General features: G+C 45.9%; 2 protein-coding genes across 4 annotated transcripts in view; both read right to left on the bottom strand.

Moving 5' to 3' along the window:
• WWTR1 (WW domain containing transcription regulator 1) overlaps positions 1-7,769 on the bottom strand; it is a 44,490-nt gene extending 36,721 nt beyond the window's left edge. For all 3 annotated transcript variants that reach the window (XM_058844030.1, XM_058844029.1, XM_058844031.1), the window contains exon 1: positions 7,229-7,769. In XM_058844030.1, the coding sequence (XP_058700013.1) occupies positions 7,229-7,620 (392 nt within the window). In that variant the 5' untranslated portion in view covers positions 7,621-7,769. The remainder of the gene's footprint in view (positions 1-7,228) is intronic.
• A 3,148-nt stretch (positions 7,770-10,917) lies between these two features.
• Positions 10,918-15,531, bottom strand: COMMD2 (COMM domain containing 2). The gene is made up of 5 exons (XM_058844358.1): positions 15,416-15,531; positions 15,255-15,332; positions 14,280-14,362; positions 13,397-13,570; positions 10,918-12,897 (listed from the first exon to the last, which is right to left on the bottom strand). Exons 1-5 carry the CDS (start codon positions 15,480-15,482, stop codon positions 12,700-12,702), a joined length of 600 nt encoding a protein of 199 aa, XP_058700341.1. The 5' UTR covers positions 15,483-15,531; the 3' UTR covers positions 10,918-12,699.
• Between the last annotated feature and the right edge of the window lie 1,607 nt (positions 15,532-17,138).

The following is a 17,138-nucleotide window of genomic DNA, read 5'->3' as shown; positions in this document are numbered from 1 at the left end:
AATAAAAAAAAAACCTTTTGTGAAAAATTCCCACACTAAATTCTGTTTGTCATCTCCAAAAGTCTGACCTTCCCTACATTCCCCACAGAGCTGCAGGATGATGCCCACAGGCTGCACTGACTTACTGATGCAAATCCTGCTTTGTTTGAGTCCAGAGACACCTAATGTAGGCGAGGGCACTGGCAGGAGGCTGCAAAGATGGGCATCCACAGACAGACAGAACTGCCTGTGTGCTCTCAGATAAAACATATGGAGCACATGTCAAAATTAGAAAAGCTGCTTTTGTCAAAACAGTCTGACTAAGCAGACAGTCAAAAGCCTTTCTCAAATAGCAATCACTTTTATTCATGAAGCATTTGAAAATACAGGATTTTAAGAAACTTCTGAAAACAACTTTGGTATTTCTACCTTAAGATTATAAAAGGCTGCTTCAGCAAACAAACAATACCAAACAGTTCCATTTTGGTGTTTTTTTCTTTCATTCTTTTTGAAAAAAAGGCAACTTACAACACACATCAGCCAGATGATTTTATCAGGTGAAGAGACCTTTGGAAATATGGTCTGAAAAAACCTAACAGACTCCAGCTGGGGAAGGTGCCTTCCTTGTATATTCCTCTGTGTGTTCTATCTCCAAAAGTGTTTGGGGAGTTGCTGTAGTTTCTACAAACTATAGCTAGCTTTTGTAAACAAGCTGGCAGCAGAAATGTATTTAAAGAGCAATCTGTATTCTTTTCAGGGATTTTGAACTCCAGGCAAGAATCAATCAGGAATCACCAGCAACTGCCTATGATATTTTGGTGATTAAAGTCTGAGCTGCCCCATGGGAACACAAAAGGGTGTAAGCTTGCATTGTACAAAACAACTTGCATGAAGCAATATTTAAGGTTTATTACTATGCACTGCCTGCTTCAATACACAGAAGTTTTTTCATGGACAAGAACAGATGCTGAAATGAAGCCCAGAAAAGAAGGCACAGAGAAATTACGTGATTTCCGAAGAGCCACGCTCAGCAGCACAACAGGAACTGCGCTGCTCTTTCCTTCAGCCCAGGTCAGCTTCCCAATGATTCCTACTTCCTTCTGCTCAGATGCTGCTGTACTCAGGGGCTTCACAGTGCCACTGAAGACTAAGAAAATACATCCATCAAGAGGTTTTGAGAGCTTCTTTAAAAGCCCACTCAAAATTTAAGGCTCACACTTCAAACACCACTTTTGGTTTGGAAACAAGACACTTTAATACAACTCCAATTGCCTGACCAAGGACTATTGCTTCACTTTGTAATGCTTTGCTCACCAATCCATCATTGAAAAACAGGAACATAGAACATTTAATTGAAAAAAAAAAAACCAAAACAGTAGATGGACTAGGAAAATTGATCACAGGTAGGAAAAAATGATTACTTGTGGTACAGGAAAAAAGTCAAATGTACCATGGAAGCATCCTGCTATTCTCAAACCTGGAAGACTGTCAGAATAATGCATCCAAAAATTATCAGGGACAAATCAATACCTAATAAACAAAAAGGAGCATTTTGACCATGCAAACAGTGAGGGGTCAGCAGACATATGATCAGAGAAACAAGTCAGTGCAGGAATATCTGTGTCTGAACTTGCAGCTCTGTTCCTACTGTGCTTATGCTGTGACTGCTGATGCACACGCTGTGAACCATGAGGGCACACGAGCCAACCCCTCTTTCACATCTCCCTTTATACTGCATTATTTTCTGGTGACACTTGAAGCAATTTCCAGTTTTAGTACAATACATTCTGCTCAATTCTCTTAGCAAGTCTGTATCTGTCTTTGCAAAGCAGCTTCCATCACATCTGTCTTTAAAATAGTCAAAGGTAGAGAAAACTGCAGGTGTTTTATTCACAGATTTTCCATTCTTGAACAGTTCTTTAAGTCTTTAGAGTTAATCAAAGAAAAAGAAAAAGATCCACAAACAAACAAGCAAACAAACCCAAATACCTCCACCCTACATCTTGGGGACCTCTCTCCCCCTAAATGAAGAGGGAAAATGCCACAAGTTTGTATGTTGAAATTCAGCCCATGTGACATTTTCTTTGGATTTAATTGCTTTGATACAATTTGTATCTGCCAATCAAGAGAAGGCCCTGGGCACTGAACACTCTGTTACAAAGACACTCTTGGCCTCTAATAAACCCAACATCAAAAAGACAGAATTTCAACTTCAGCTAAAGCATCCAAAAGGAAACAAGCCAAAGTCCAACCACTGACTCTTCCAACATTATCTGAAGGAGTGAACAGCAAAAAGCTGGAAAGCAAGACTTTACAGATTCTGTATTGTCCAGCCCGTTCAAAACTGAACGCATTCATAACCTTCAGATGCAGCCAGCTCTCCACACTGCCATCTACTAATTATCTACTAATTATGGAGTAAAGATGGTCAGGCAGACCAGCTTTTAGATGCTACAGCACCCCACAGACATGTTAAAAAACCCGCTTCTATTCATTTCTTTTTTTTGTGGAACCCAAACCATCAGTAAAGACAAAAGAAAATTGTCTAGTTTTCAGGGTAGCATTCTTAATTAACACCTGCATCAATTCTATAGATAGCTTTCTAAGAATGTGCTAACTGATACTATTTCCTAATCATTAATGCATAAAGCAATTGTATTTTCAGCTCATCTAATGAGATGAATATATGACTGTTATCCATTAATGCACAAATACCCCAGGACGCTGGGTTTAACACTATTACTAAAGGACTAAGTTACGACAAATTTCATTAAACCAATAATTCCATGTGCACATTATTAATTTATTATCTTAAAAGTGTATGTAAATCCAATATATCAAATTCTACATCAACACAGTAGTTTGTACAGGACAGTTATCACTGATTCCTTAAATAATTTAGAAATGCATACACCAAAATTCAAATTCAGCTTCTAGACAGCCCTCTACAAAAAGTTTCTTAAATATTTCCTCAAAGGAAACCCTTCTTGTAAATACTTCTAGGGTCAGTGCTGTCTTGCTTAAAGCTTTCTTCACTGATACTTTACAGTTCAATCTAAAATGTAGCTTGTATCCTAACTCAGAAAACTCAGTAGGAGAGGGAACTGGATCACATCCTCTCGAGCAAATTGAAAGTGTCCCTGAATTATTCCACATCTGCTTCTGCCCTCAGATTTTATTAAGCTTCACATTAACCACCAAATTCTTTTAAGCAGCTGATGACATGATTTTTACATTCTGAAAAAACACAGAATCATGGAAAGACACCATCTTGAACCAGAGAATGAATAAATACCACCCTTCATCAGAAACTCTGTAGCTGTTTCTACTGCCAAATTCAGAGAAGAAAGAGTAGCTCATGGATCCTTGGTATTTTTTTAAGTGGAACTCCAACATAATCATCATTAAATCAGCACTTGAGAAGCAATCAGACAGACCACTACTGCTGTCAATTACAGCTTGAAAATTTAGTTTTGATGTGTGCATTCCAATCTCATAACTTCCTAAGTATCTCTAAAATTAGTTATAAATGTGAGCTATAGTTGAATTTATGACAAATAAACTTCAGTGGTGTATCACAGCTTTCCTGCCTGTTAAGAACTCTTTAGTGCACTCAACAATTTTGGATGAAAGCCATTGGCAGTAATACATCTTGATACTGTCTAGCATGTTATAATTTACTTTTAATAAAGGGATGCTGGCAAGAGGAACAGTTCAGGCCCTAAGTCCCACAGGAATAACCACTGGAAACAGGGGAAAAAAAAATCCCTTAAGGTGTGGACTAAATGCTCCAAATCTGTGAAAATCTCTATGAATCTGTGAAACATCTCTCTCTACTGCCCGACACCAAAGCCAGCAGGGATGCATGGCCTCTCGCCTTGCACCATCTGCACAGACCAAGGAAAGCCAAAGCCCCGCGAGCCCCCCTTGCAGGACATCCATCACACCCAGCTGTGACCGTGCTCATTCCTCTGGGACAGCAGCACAAACAGCTGGTACAAAGCTGCCAGAGCTTCCCACATCCTCACCAGAACCCGAGTTACTTCCTCAAGCACTGTCCATCGCCTCCCCAACTCCCAGCTGTGTAACTTCAGTCCCAAGATAGAAAAGCTTTTCTATGATCAATGCTGTATAGCACCAAGCACAACACCAATATAAAATAACAACAGTTTCTACAGAATTAACACAAATGCTTTTCAAGGAAAGACTGTATTAGAAAATCACTTCAGCAGTTCAGCTATCTTAGCACTATTTGTTTTGTCATTCTCAGGAAAAAAAGTTTTTCATTGTATTTGTATTACTTTTTATAGTATTTATATTACTGTTCTGCTATCCTGCTGAACATGCCTAGTTATATGAAACTGGTCATGTGCTAAATCAAGCTCTATTCCAACAGAAACCAGTAAGAAAAAGTCTGAATATTTTGAGTAAATGAAATATTATAGGTAATTAGTCTCCTTATCCCTGACCAGAACTTGGTGGCAAACATGTCCTGGTATGGCAAACGTTTACTGTAACATTTTAAAAATAACAGTGATAAAGATAACAGTGGCAAAAGTTCCACAAATCTGTTTATGAGAGTCTGACCAAGAAGCTCTCTACACATACTGAGAAAATACAAAACCCTCAGTCTTTATTTAAAATATGAGGCTGTACCACCTAAACCCAAACTGGTGTAAAGTAGTACTTGAAACATTCATTTTAGAGAATAGATATACATAGCCCAGCAAGTAGATCAATATGCAACTGACATTCCCAACTCACAGGCATAACAGCAGGCAGCTGGCCTGTCTCTACAGAAATGCTTTTTATCAGAAATAAATCACAATTACATTTTTTTCCACACATGCTCACACTGAAAAATGCTTCAGATAACACTGCTGCAAGTGTGTGTTCATTAGCCTGTTTTCCATTCCCCACTTGTGCAGTTTGGTATTTAATTACAGGGTGGAGTGGTCCCCAGGCTACTTATGTTTCTTCCAGTCACAGCCAGAAAATTTCTGCAGGAACTGACATGCAGGAGTGCAACTGCTTCAAGTTGTAGCTGGTTCCCTGTCAACAAGGTTAGCTCACTGTTCATTGAAACTCACACTAGTACTTCTGTTAAATAATTACTGAGAATATGCTTTAATACAACAAATTGCATTCTAAGCTTCAACAGATAATAAAGGCTTTAATAGAACTGAATGTGACTATTTACTTTTAATTGGTTTCTCAATTTTTTCTTTGCTAATGCCAAGAAGCAATATTTATCATTATGCTAGAAAGGACTGGCTTCCTTTGTTTTCTTGAATATAGGGAAATGTAACCCTAGTTTGATCAAATATGATTTTTAGCATATCACCTCAAATCCTCTATTATTTTATTACACAAAGCTTTAAATGCTGCTTTCCATAATCAATCTCAAATTGAATTTTCACCTGAAGAATATTACAACATCTGTAAAATACTATAATTCATATGTGAGCATTTTATAGTTAAATATTACTCCCCAAAGCATTGGGGTGTAACAGAATACATTAAAGGTATAAAGGAATGCATTATTCCAATTAATTTTTATATAAACAAGAGAAGATCTATTGCAGAGATAAAACTGGGGAAACAAAACAAATATTAACTTAGGTAACAAAATTACATGCACAATGAATATTGTATGTTATATTAAAAAGGATGTTGTTAATCAGAGAATTACTGTTGACAGGATTTTGAAAAAAATATTTAAAACCACTTTGAGTTTTTTCCTTTGCTTTTCAGTTACTAAAGGCCTTGAATTTTTGGTGTACGCAACAAAAATCCATTGACTTGGAAAACTCTGTCTCTAGGTCAGAAAAGCACGACAGGAAGGTGAAACCACATGAGCTCATTATGATATTAGTCAAAAAACACAGAGCAAAGATTATATTATGCAATTTTTAGCCAGAGGTATCTGAAAATACCCCCTGACCAAACCCTAGCAAGAATTTATATTGAATAATTATTTATGAATGGTCTGTTACAATGCTCCTGTCAGTCAGCTACTTCTCTGTTGCTTGTTCTAATTGAGAAAAATACACGCAAATGTAGAGACATGAGATCTTCTCATTTAGGTGATAAATTAATAACAAACTTGTAAGTTTGTACCCTGGGATACATGCACACAGTATCATAAATAGTATACAGTGACATACAGAAAGGTATTTACATGCTTTGCTGGTAGCTCGGAGTGTGACAAAAGACAAAAAATCTAAACTCTGCAGAGTCACTCGGAAACTGGGCTCTTGAGTAATCCATTACAGATTCCAAACCCACGAGGCAAAGAAATCATTACACAATCAAGTAAATTATTACTTTTTTCACTTTTCCAAACAGTTTTGTCTTTTTTCCCCCTCACATATTGTCTATATGACATTTATGATGGCTGAAAGCCCACACATGGCTCAATGTGAACTCAAGATTTTATTCTTCTGACCAAGAAGGCTGCAGTGACCAATTAAATGATGTTCTGGAGCCCTGACAGTTTAACTTTCTCAATATCCTCAGGCACATGCTTCATCAGTAAATGTTTTATTTCATCAGCAAACATTTAATGTTATTTAACAAGTTAATGTAGTATTATTTTGTTTGCAGTGAATCTGTAGCCGACTTACAGAATCTACCAAAATAAGGCACTGCTCCTTATTACAGCTATTACATATTTCCAGGCCTATTAAACGGCTTTGAATCAAATGTCAGGTGTCATAACTAAAACCCTCTGGCTAAAATGACTGGCCAGAAGAGATACCGACACTTGTGTTACCACACTTGTCAAAGCCCGGCACTGGAGCAAGGCGGGCTCCGGCCGTGTCCCCGCAGACGGGGATGCTCGAGGAGCTTCCACCCATCCACAGCCCCTTCTACCTCGCACAGCTCTGCTACCACGTTCCAGAATAACTGCAGTAATTCCTGGAATAACTGTTTTTGAATTTATTTTCAAAAAAATTAAGTTTCAGAATCTTGGACGTGTGGCCAAGCAGAAAAGAAATGCGTTATCAACATGTAGGGCAGGACTTCTGCCCGGCTCCGGGAGCGCCCCAGGCTCTCCCTCGCCTCTCTCTTCCCGTAGGGAAGGGTTTTCTCCCCCGGAATGTGGCGTACACCTCGGACCCGGAGGCCACCCCGCCTTCGCACGGCGCAGCTCCCACCCGGCGAGCCCCGCCGATCCCCGGCCGGAGCCCCGCCGATCCCCGGCCGGAGCCCCGCCGATCCCCGGCCGGAGCCCCGCCGCACTCACTTGAGGAAGTAGCGCTGCCCGGTCTGCGTGAGCGCCATCTCCCAGCCCGGCGGCAGCGGCCGCTCGTCCATCGTGCCATCGCAGGAGCGCTGCCGGAGGTGGCCGTGCTGCGGCGCCGCGGCCGCGCCGGGCAGCGAGGCTGGCGAGGAGTGCGAGCGGCCGTGCACGGGCGGCAGGCGCGGCGCGGGCCCGCCCGAATCCGTGCTCGACTGCCTCGAGTGCGAGCCCGAGTCGGGTTCCCTGAAGAAGGACTCGGGCAGGATCTTCTTCCGCCAGGAGCTGGGCCTGGGGTTCATCACCGCGTTGAAGAGCGCCTCCAACTCCGTGTCCAGGTCCTGCGTGACGTGGATTACCTGCTGCCCCGGCGGCGGGGCCGCGGCCGCGGGGTTCATTGTCCGCCCCTCTGGCCCCGGGGCGGGCGGTGGCCGGGGCCGGCCCCGATGGCCTCCGGAGCGAGCGGGCTCGCCGGGAGCAGAGCAGGCGAGGCGGACGGACGGAGCCTCTGCGCCCCCGCCAGCCGCGCCGCTGTCCCGGGCGGCCGGGACGGGGGCAGCGCCGGGACGGGGGCAGCGCCGGGACGGGGGCAGCGCCGGGACGGGGGCAGCGCCGGCAGCTCCAGCCCGGCCCCCGCGCCGCCCCGCCCGCAGTTATGCAACTGCTGCGGAAACTTTGGGCACGGGACGGCCCTCGGGGCCGGGCGGCCATCGGAGCCCGCCCCGCCCTCGCCCCCTCTCGCGTCGCCCCGCTGTGCAGCTCCCGGTCGGGGCTGTGTGCCCGCTCTCTGCCGGGGCTGTGCCGCTCTCTGCCGGGGCTGTGTGCCCGCTCTCTGCCGGGGCTGTGCCGCTCTCTGCCGGGGCTGTGTGCCCGCTCCCAGCCGGGGCTGTGTGCCCGCTCTCTGCCGGGGCTGTGTGCCCGCTCCCAGCCGGGGCTGTGTGTCCGCTCTCTGCCGGGGCTGTGTGTCCGCTCTCTGCCGGGGCTGTGCCGCTCTCTGCCGGGGCTGTGCCGCTCTCTGCCGGGGCTGTGTGCCCGCTCTCTGCCGGGGCTGTGTGTCCGCTCTCGGCCGGGGCTGTGCCGCTCCCGGTCGGGGCTGTGCCGCTCTCTGCCGGGACTGTACCGCTCTCTGCCGGGGCTGTGTGTCCGCTCTCTGCCGGGGCTGTGCCGCTCTCTGCCGGGGCTGTGCCGCTCTCTGCCGGGGCTGTGTGCCCGCTCTCTGCCGGGGCTGTGCCGCTCTCTGCCGGGACTGTGTGTCCGCTCCCGGTCGGGGCTGTGTGCCCGCTCTCTGCCGGGACTTTGCCTCTCTCTGCCGGGGCTGTGCCGCTCCCAGCCCCGCCGGGGCCCGCCCGGAGCGGCTGCTCCCGTCCAGCCCAACGCGTGGTGCCCGGGGAACCTTCGGAGCGCTTTGTCTCTGCCAAACTAATGAGCTTTGCTCCAGAAGCGTTGTCCAGAAAGTTAATGGGTGATAATAATTTCTGGAAGCAAAATTATGCTTAAATTAGTCCACGTACAAGTTTAATGGCATAGTTTAGAGATGCTACGGCGATGGGGAGGAACGAAGCACTCGTCGTGACATGGACTGCAACCACCTCGCTGTGGTTTGGGTAAGGTTTGGCTCTTTGCTGGCAAGTATGAGTCCAGAGCTGTATCTTAACTCCATAGGGGTAGTTTCAAATGCAGGCGTGATGCTTTGTGCAACTCTGCTGACTGTCCATTCAGTCCCTTGCCTTTGGTTTAGCCTATACTAGAAACCAGAGCTGTCATCAAAATGCATACCTGAGGTTTCCTATAATTAATAAATACTTTTGTTGTTTTAATCTTGTCCCCTTTTTTGGTGCACTTGGAATAACTTTTGAATAGCGATGTGACAAAAAAATAGTTTAAGTTCAGTAGCTTTGTTTATAAAGAATAATATTGTTCACTTTCCAGCTTATGTGTTGGTTTTTACAGAGGGAAGCATCCAGTGTTTTTATGACTACATACACAGATATCACACATTGGCTAAACAAACACATTATTTTATTTAGCATTTTATTTTTATTATTTTAGTAATGCATTTTGTTATTTTATTTCTGTGTTTTAGACTCTAAGCTATGGTGATAAGAATATACCCTCCTCAGTAATCAGAATCTACACTTAGAAAAGCCTAAAGTAATTTTTTTCTGAACTTTATTCCTTATTTCTTTAAAAGATGCATAAACTTCTCTAAACTGCATTTGGCTTCTCTAGTGGTGAATGTGGGCCTGACTGAACCATCTTTGTCCCTCAAATCAGTTACATAAAATGTTGGTTATGCAGATTCTCAGAGTTGCAGTTTAAGCCTGTACAGGAACTACAGCTAGCTCTGTGAAACAGATCCTATGCATTTCCTGATGGCTTTGCTTCAACAAATATTCCTTGTAAGTTACATTTCACCACATTTCCTGTTCCTAGTTCCATTGGCTTGGCAGATCTCCTCCTTGAGGTTTGTTTTGTTCTTCTTTGTTTTTGTGAGGGTCTGAGGGTTTTGTTGTTATTGTTTTGAGGGGTTTTAATTTTTTGTTATTTTCCTGACATCTGCTGTATTTCTGGTCAGGAAACCCAGTACTCCTGAGACTTGTTTGTATTTCCCTTCCCAAAGAATTCTGGTACCATTCTTTACTGCTTTGTACTGGATTCCTTGCTGCAACAAGCTCAAAGAGCAGTGCTAACCACAGCACCTGCTCCAGGGCTATGCAGACATTAACGTATCTTTTTTTCTTTCCTGCAATAACCTTATTTAAATCCTTTGCATATGAGATTCTGTGGGTGTGTGCATGTGGTTGTTGCACAGATAATGATCTGAACATGAGTGATTTTTCATACAGCCTTTAAAAGAGCTTTTTTTGCTTCCAGGGCTCTGTATCTTTGAGTAAAACAAACCATGCACTCTCTACCTGTTCCATTCCTTTCCAGGCAACACTTCCATTCAAGGGAAGGCTCTGACAGTCTCATGCATGGGGCCATCTCATCTGTGGTAATTAAACCACTTTCATAAGCCTGGCATCTTATGCGTGAGTATGTACAGATCTGTCTTAAACCTAAGCCTCGTTTATTACAATTAGAACCATCTTCTTCAACAAGATGCATTTCAGCTGCACTTTTTACTGAATAATACAATTATATGCTATTGTACCACTTGATGTAGGCTAAAGTGCTTTTCTCCGATAATCAGAAAGTGATTAGAACCATAAGTATAAATTTTCGTAGTATTGTTGTCACTAGTCTTTGTTTAGAAATAGTAACTTCCTTCTTTGGACAAAAAAATACAACCACCAGCTTTCAGTGCAAGTGACTCAAAATGCTCAAGTCTGTGGAAGACGAGGACACTTCCATCACAATGGGGCTGGATTAAGTGATAAAGGAGCCAAATCACAAATGTGATATAGAAAGCTCCTTATCATTATTTCTTTGTTCTCACTGCAAGATTGTACATTGTAAAAAATAAGGCAATAACATTATTTTATCTCAATTTCACATGGTGTTCAAATGTTTTTGAATAGCACAGAGGTTTTGTGTTCATGTGAAGGATTTATAAAGTCCAGTACTTTGAATATACCCTATTTGTTGTCGATTTTCTAGCAGCAAGTTCAATCTCTACTTCAATGAAAACCCAAACAGCTCAGAAGAAGTGCACTTTTAAAAGTACCCTTATATGATGAGCATCTAATGAGTTCAAGAAATAATGCCACACATAATTTTTAATCTAGATCCATCACTGCTCTACGTCAAAGCTCTTCATAAAATAACATTTTTTCTGACAAAACCTATATAGGTGAAGCAGCATGTGTGATGTCTGTGATAAAATAACACTTCAGGGTCTCTGGGCGAGCCTTATTCTTTCTGAGTAACCAATAGACCAGTGCACAGCACAGCCTGGCATGGTTCTGTCTCTGCTTTGGGTTTGCTCTGTGCAAGGAGACTCCAAGCAGGCAGTAACTACAGCTGGGTGCTCCATGACCATCTGTGAACAGAAAACTTCTGTTCCTCTGAACTATATGGCAATGGAGAACAAAGAACACAATGGAACAGCAGTAAATTTTAAAAACCCTATTTAAAATAAAATGGGTTAAAAGTAGCAACCAAACTTTTTAGTAGCTTGTGAAAAATGCTTTGTAGTCTCCTTGTCATGTTCAAGGGTTTCTATAAAGCAAGTGCAAATTACAGAAGATGTGTTAAATTTAGCTTAATATGCCAATTTTAATTTGGGAGTTTACAATAAAATCAAAGTGCATCCAAGGATGAATTCCTATTTTACCAGTATCTCTGGGTTATTGACACATGTGCCTTTTCACTCCCAGCCTCAGCTGCTGTACAGAGGCACTGGCAGCCAGAGCTGGTTGCTGTGCAGGCACAATCACCAGCGGGGCTAAAGTGCTAAGCCCACAGGAGCTGCCCTGGACGCTGTGAAGACAGAGAAGTGAGAACTTGCAGAGGTGTAGACCAGTTCCAACCTCACCTAAAGGCAAATCTTCTTTTCCAATAATTAAGCCCAAATCCTGCTGCTGAACAGCTGCTTTTCCAGGCTCAGTACTTCCCCCAGAACAAACTGAAAGGTACAATTTAAAAGTAAGATGCTTGGTGTAAAGGATCTTTCTCCTTCCCTCTCTCCTTGAGTCTGTTTGTGGATCACTGCCAGCATTTGAGTTTCTCTCAGTTTCATCCAGCTTCAAAGCTTACCTTTGATCATCTTTAGCTGAGGTAATTTTTTGTAAAAGGAAACAAAACCATTCAGTGTTGCAGCTTCTCCTTTTTCACTGTTGCAACACACTGCACAAAGGAACATGCAGGCTCTCCAGAGACATTCTGCATTCTCAACATCTGCTTTCAACTGACCATTTTACTCAGAATCCCCAAGGAAAACCCTCAACACTCTCAGTTAGCACATGCTTCAGGATATGAGCCATGTGTAGACTGCCAGCACTTACCATGATGCCAATCAGCTCTATAGCAGCTGGATTTTTATTTAAAACATTCTAAGAGAAAAAAAGGTAAATATGTTCAGATTCATCAGGCACTAGTGAGACAACAGAAGAAGCTCCTAGGACTTGTATCTAAAACTCCCACTTTGCTGCCCTGAGTTCCAGACTATGGCTGTAATGAGGAGAGACGGAATGAGGGAAGCCACTCACCTATGTATGAGCTAATCCTGTGTTTCATCTGAAAACAGAGATCAATTACATGAAAAATACTAATCAAAAATCAAAAAGCAGTAATATTTGATCACATTTAGTTACCATGAACTATATATGAAGATGGTTCTGTGAAAAAGATCACCACATATAAATGTGCAAAGCTGGCAGCTGAGGACATTTGGCCAGTAAATACTGGCTCAAGATCCTGGCACAGGAAAACAGTTCATCTGATCCAGATGTTTATTTTTCCTCAAAATGTATTTGTGAGCAATGTTTTGAGTTGTTTTACAAACTGCTTAGTAAGAGAGCAGAGAGGACTTGAGGTTATTTCATGTTGCGCACTATTCTTCTACAGTGGTTCATCTTCATCTCCCCCAGCGCCTGCTCCAGTTGCTGGATAAGGTGGAGAAGGGTAGCAGGGTCAGTTTGCAACACCTGGGCAGTTTGATCTTCATTTTGGTTAAGATGTAGCTTCATAGTCACAGCAGGCTTGATCTGTTGCCTCAAACTTCTGCTTGCAAGCTGCAGGTGGGGTTCAGTAGGACAGGAAATTGGTAACATGGTTATCAATGTTTGTTCTTAACAGTTCTCATCAGGCTTGTAGAACCTGCCTGCATGACTATTCAGAAACCTGTTTCATCCACATTAAAGATGTGGTTGAAAAAACAAGCTGCTATTGTGTTTTATAATTAAGGAATACTAACCCACTTTAATCAATGCTCTCATAATATTTCTGAAAATAAGGTGATAATCAAGACCAAATATGTTCAGTATATGTTAATGTTTTAAAAATACCAATAGAGCCATTAATTCAATTTTCATCAGGCAATAAGTACTTTGCATCACTGCATATACTGTTCATCTCACAGCTGGCTGTCTGTGGGACACTAACAAAGTCATGTCAGTTTTAAATACATTAAGTACTGCTGTCTCAATTATTTTTACATTGTTTAGTAGGTTTTTATTATGTAAAAAAAATGGGAAGGAAAAGATGGAATACTAAAAACATCAGGGAAGTCACCTGCACATCCAGTCTCCACTCCAGACTGTGGTAGCTGGGAAGCCTGGGTGCCAGCTCTCCAAGAATGCTCCTGATCTCTTTCCTGTTGTCAAGGTACAGCTGGAGCAAAGATTTGTTCAATTCATCTGAGAATCCCAAAACATGAATGGAATCTTGAAAGTCAACCTCAGAAATCTAGAAATAACAAATTAGGCCAGGTAATCATCATTATTTCTTGAAAAGCAAATAAAACTGTAACTAAACATCACATATACTATGGTACAGCTATTCTCCTGCAGGAATGTTCAAGTACAATTCTACACCTTGGACAAAACAAATATCCAGGTTTACAAGGATCTACAGATGCTGATATATTACTGCAGATTTGTATGAATTTCAAGAACAGTTTTTTTAAAGAACATTTGACCCCCTCACATGTAAGCCTTCACATCAAAGACCAAAACACAGCATGAGGGAGCACCTCAGTTGTGTTACAAGGCACAACATGCCGTGTGAATACATTTGTTAGGGTGCTACTGTGCCACTGATAACCAGACTACAAACGCACAGCAGTGATCTGCACAATGAGCAGCACAAGACACAATACTCAGGCTCCTCTCCCAAGGGCAGCAGAAGCTTCACAAGCTTTTGTGCTTACTGTAGCAGCCTGGCCCAGCACTGGGGAAGCTGCTAGTGACTCCACAGAAAATGCCATTGTACCTCTCCAATGCACCACGCTGCAGACAGTCTGTAACCAACCACATTGTACCACAGTACACTGTAACCCGTAGGTCAAGACATTAAAATTTTGAGCTATCTTTTCACCAGTATTTTTAGAGGGCTAAGTGTCCAGAAGACATCTCTTGAGCGTATCCCCAAGTTCCTTATGAAAAGGTATACTTGCCATAAGCTTGGAACTCTCAGTAAGAAGATACACTAGTCCTTCTACCCCGTGCTGAATGGTGTCAACGCCAATGTTCAGCTTTCCTTTAAAGGAAGCACAAAGTGTCTTTTACTTGCTAACTGCAGCAGCAGTGAGACTTCAAGCTACAAAATTTTAGTATGCAAAATATGCTTAGGGAAAAAAAAAAGAAAAAAGAAAAAAATAAAAAAGGTTTCACACCCTTCAAATAACAACATCCAGCATGTTAAAGACCCCCCCTCAAAACAAACCATCAAAAGCAAAAAACTAAGAAAAACACAAAATAATTTCTCATGGAACGGTACAGAGAAGGGTTTGTGTCCGAAAAGAGATTCCTCTTCCCTCTTTACACTGAGCACGAAACGCCGATCCCCGCGGTGCTGGAGCTCCATGGCGCACAGCGGTGCTCCGGGGACTCGGGGATCGTTCGTGGCCGGCACAGAGCCCACCGTGTTCCTGCCCTGGTGCCGCGAAATCACCGCGGCCCGGCCCGGCCCGCTCTCCCCGCTCCCCGGCCCGCTCCGCTCCCCGCTCCCCGGCCCGGTCCCCGCTCCCCGCTCCGCTCCCCGCTCCCCGGCCCGGTCCCCGCTCCGCTCCCCCCGCTCCGCTCCCCGGCCCGGTCCCCGCTCCCCGCTCTCCCCGCTCCCCGCTCCCCCCGCTCCGCTCCCCGGCCCGGTCCCCGCTCCGCTCCCCGCTCCCCGGCCCGGTTCCCCCGCTCCCCGCTCTCCCCGCTCCCCCCGCTCCGCTCCCCGCTCCGCTCCCCCCGCTCCGCTCCCCGGCCCGGTCCCCGCTCCCCGCTCCGCTCTCCCAGCTCCCCGGCCCGGTTCCCCCGCTCCCCGGCCCGGTTCCCCCGCTCCCCGCTCCGCTCTCCCAGCTCCCCGGCCCGGTTCCCCCGCTCCCCCCGCTCCGCTCCCCGCTCCCCGCTCCGCTCTCCCCGCTCCCCGGCCCGGCTCTCACTGGCGGCGGTCTCGCAGGCCCGCGGTGCCGCTCCCCGCCGCAGCTGCTCCAGCGCCAGGCGCCCCAGCTCGCCGAGGGCTGTAAGGACAGAGAGAGGAGAGACCCGGCTGCAGCCCTGGCCCGGCTCGGTTCTCCCGGCCGCGGACCCGGCCCGGCCCGACCTGCGCCGCCGGCCCGCGGCAAACAGCCGAGATGTGCCCGGTGCTCCGCCGACAGCACCAGCAGCATCCCCGCGGCTCCGCCAGCACCGGCCGGGAAGGGGCGGCGCTCTGCCGGCGCCTGCGCGGGGCCCGGGCCGCGGGGACACCCTGGGACAGCCTGTGAGACATCCCGGATACCCTGTGACACCCTGGGACAGCCTATGAGACACCCTGGGAGACACCCTGGGAGACATCCTAGATACCCTGGGACACCCTGGGACAGCCTGGGACACCCTGTGAGACATCCTGGGACACCCTGGGACAGGCTGTGAGACACCCTGTGAGACAGCCTGTGAGACATCCTGGATACCCTGGGACACCCTGGGACACCCTGGGACAGCCTGTGAGACATCCCGGATACCCTGTGACACCCTGGGACACCCTGGGACAGCCTGTGAGACATCCCGGATACCCTGTGACACCCTGGGACAGCCTGTGAGACACCCTGGGAGACACCCTGGGAGACATCCTAGATACCCTGGGACAGCCTGGGACACCCTGTGAGACACCCTGGGACACCCTGGGACAGCCTGGGACACCCTGTGAGACATCCTGGATACCCTGTGACACCCTGGGACAGCCTGGGACAGCCTGTGAGACATCCTGGGACACCCTGGGACAGCCTGGAACAGCCTGGGACACCCTGTGAGACACCCTGGACACCCTGTGAGACATCCTGGGACACCCCGGACACTCTGTGAGACATCCTGGATACTCTGGACACCCCGGACACCCTGGACACCCCGGACACCCCGGACACCCTGGACACCCCGGACACCCCGGACACCGTGGACATCCCGGACACCCTGGACACCCCGGACACCGTGGACATCCCGGACACCCTGGACACCCTGTGAGACATCCTGGGACACCGTAGGACACTCTGTGAGACATCCTGGACACCCCGGACACCCGGGACACCCCGGACACCCCGGACACCCCGGACACCCGGGACACCCCGGACACCCCGGACACCCCGGACACCCCGGACACCCTGGACATCCCGGACACCCCGGACACCCTGGCGTGCAGCAGCTCCGAGCCGTGTCCCGGGGCAGCTACGGGAGAGCTCCTGAGGGGCTGCACCGGGGACGGACGCGGGGACGATTCTCCCCAAGTGCGCGTCGCTGCAATGAAACCATTCTTGTATCTTACAGAGCTGTGCTGAGGTGAGGTAACAGATCAATTCTGCGTTTCCTTTCCTTCCTGATGATTCTGTTATTCCACCTTCCAGCAGCAGTTCAACCCGCTCCCATGTACAGCCCCGGTAATGTGGAGATCTCGCTGTAATGTGTCACCCAGACGCTGATGCTGCTGCCCTGGCACAGAAAAATGCGTGTTCCTTGTTCAATGAAGTCAACAACAACAACAACCAATGAAACAAATTCCCCCCAAGGTTCTGAGTTATTAAAATTATATATAACAACTTCTTGTAACTGTTCTTCCTTTGATAGTTCCTTTTGTTAAACCCAAAGGCTGGACAACTTCTGAGGTGGTTTGTTGTTTTTTTTTAATAACAGAATGTCTGGAAACTGTGAGTGGAAAAATATCTTAATTTTAATTTTAGTTAATCTTAATCTTAATTTTGTCATTTGTAATTTTGTCACCACGTGGAAGCACTAGCTTTTGCTTAGAGCATGCTGCAGTTTTATGCAAGACTGGCAGTCACGGATACAGGACATCC

Source organism: Poecile atricapillus, chromosome 8 (genome assembly GCF_030490865.1).
Source record: "Poecile atricapillus isolate bPoeAtr1 chromosome 8, bPoeAtr1.hap1, whole genome shotgun sequence".
Lineage (NCBI taxonomy): Eukaryota > Metazoa > Chordata > Aves > Passeriformes > Paridae > Poecile > Poecile atricapillus.
This window is presented reverse-complemented; position numbering and strand designations above follow the sequence as displayed.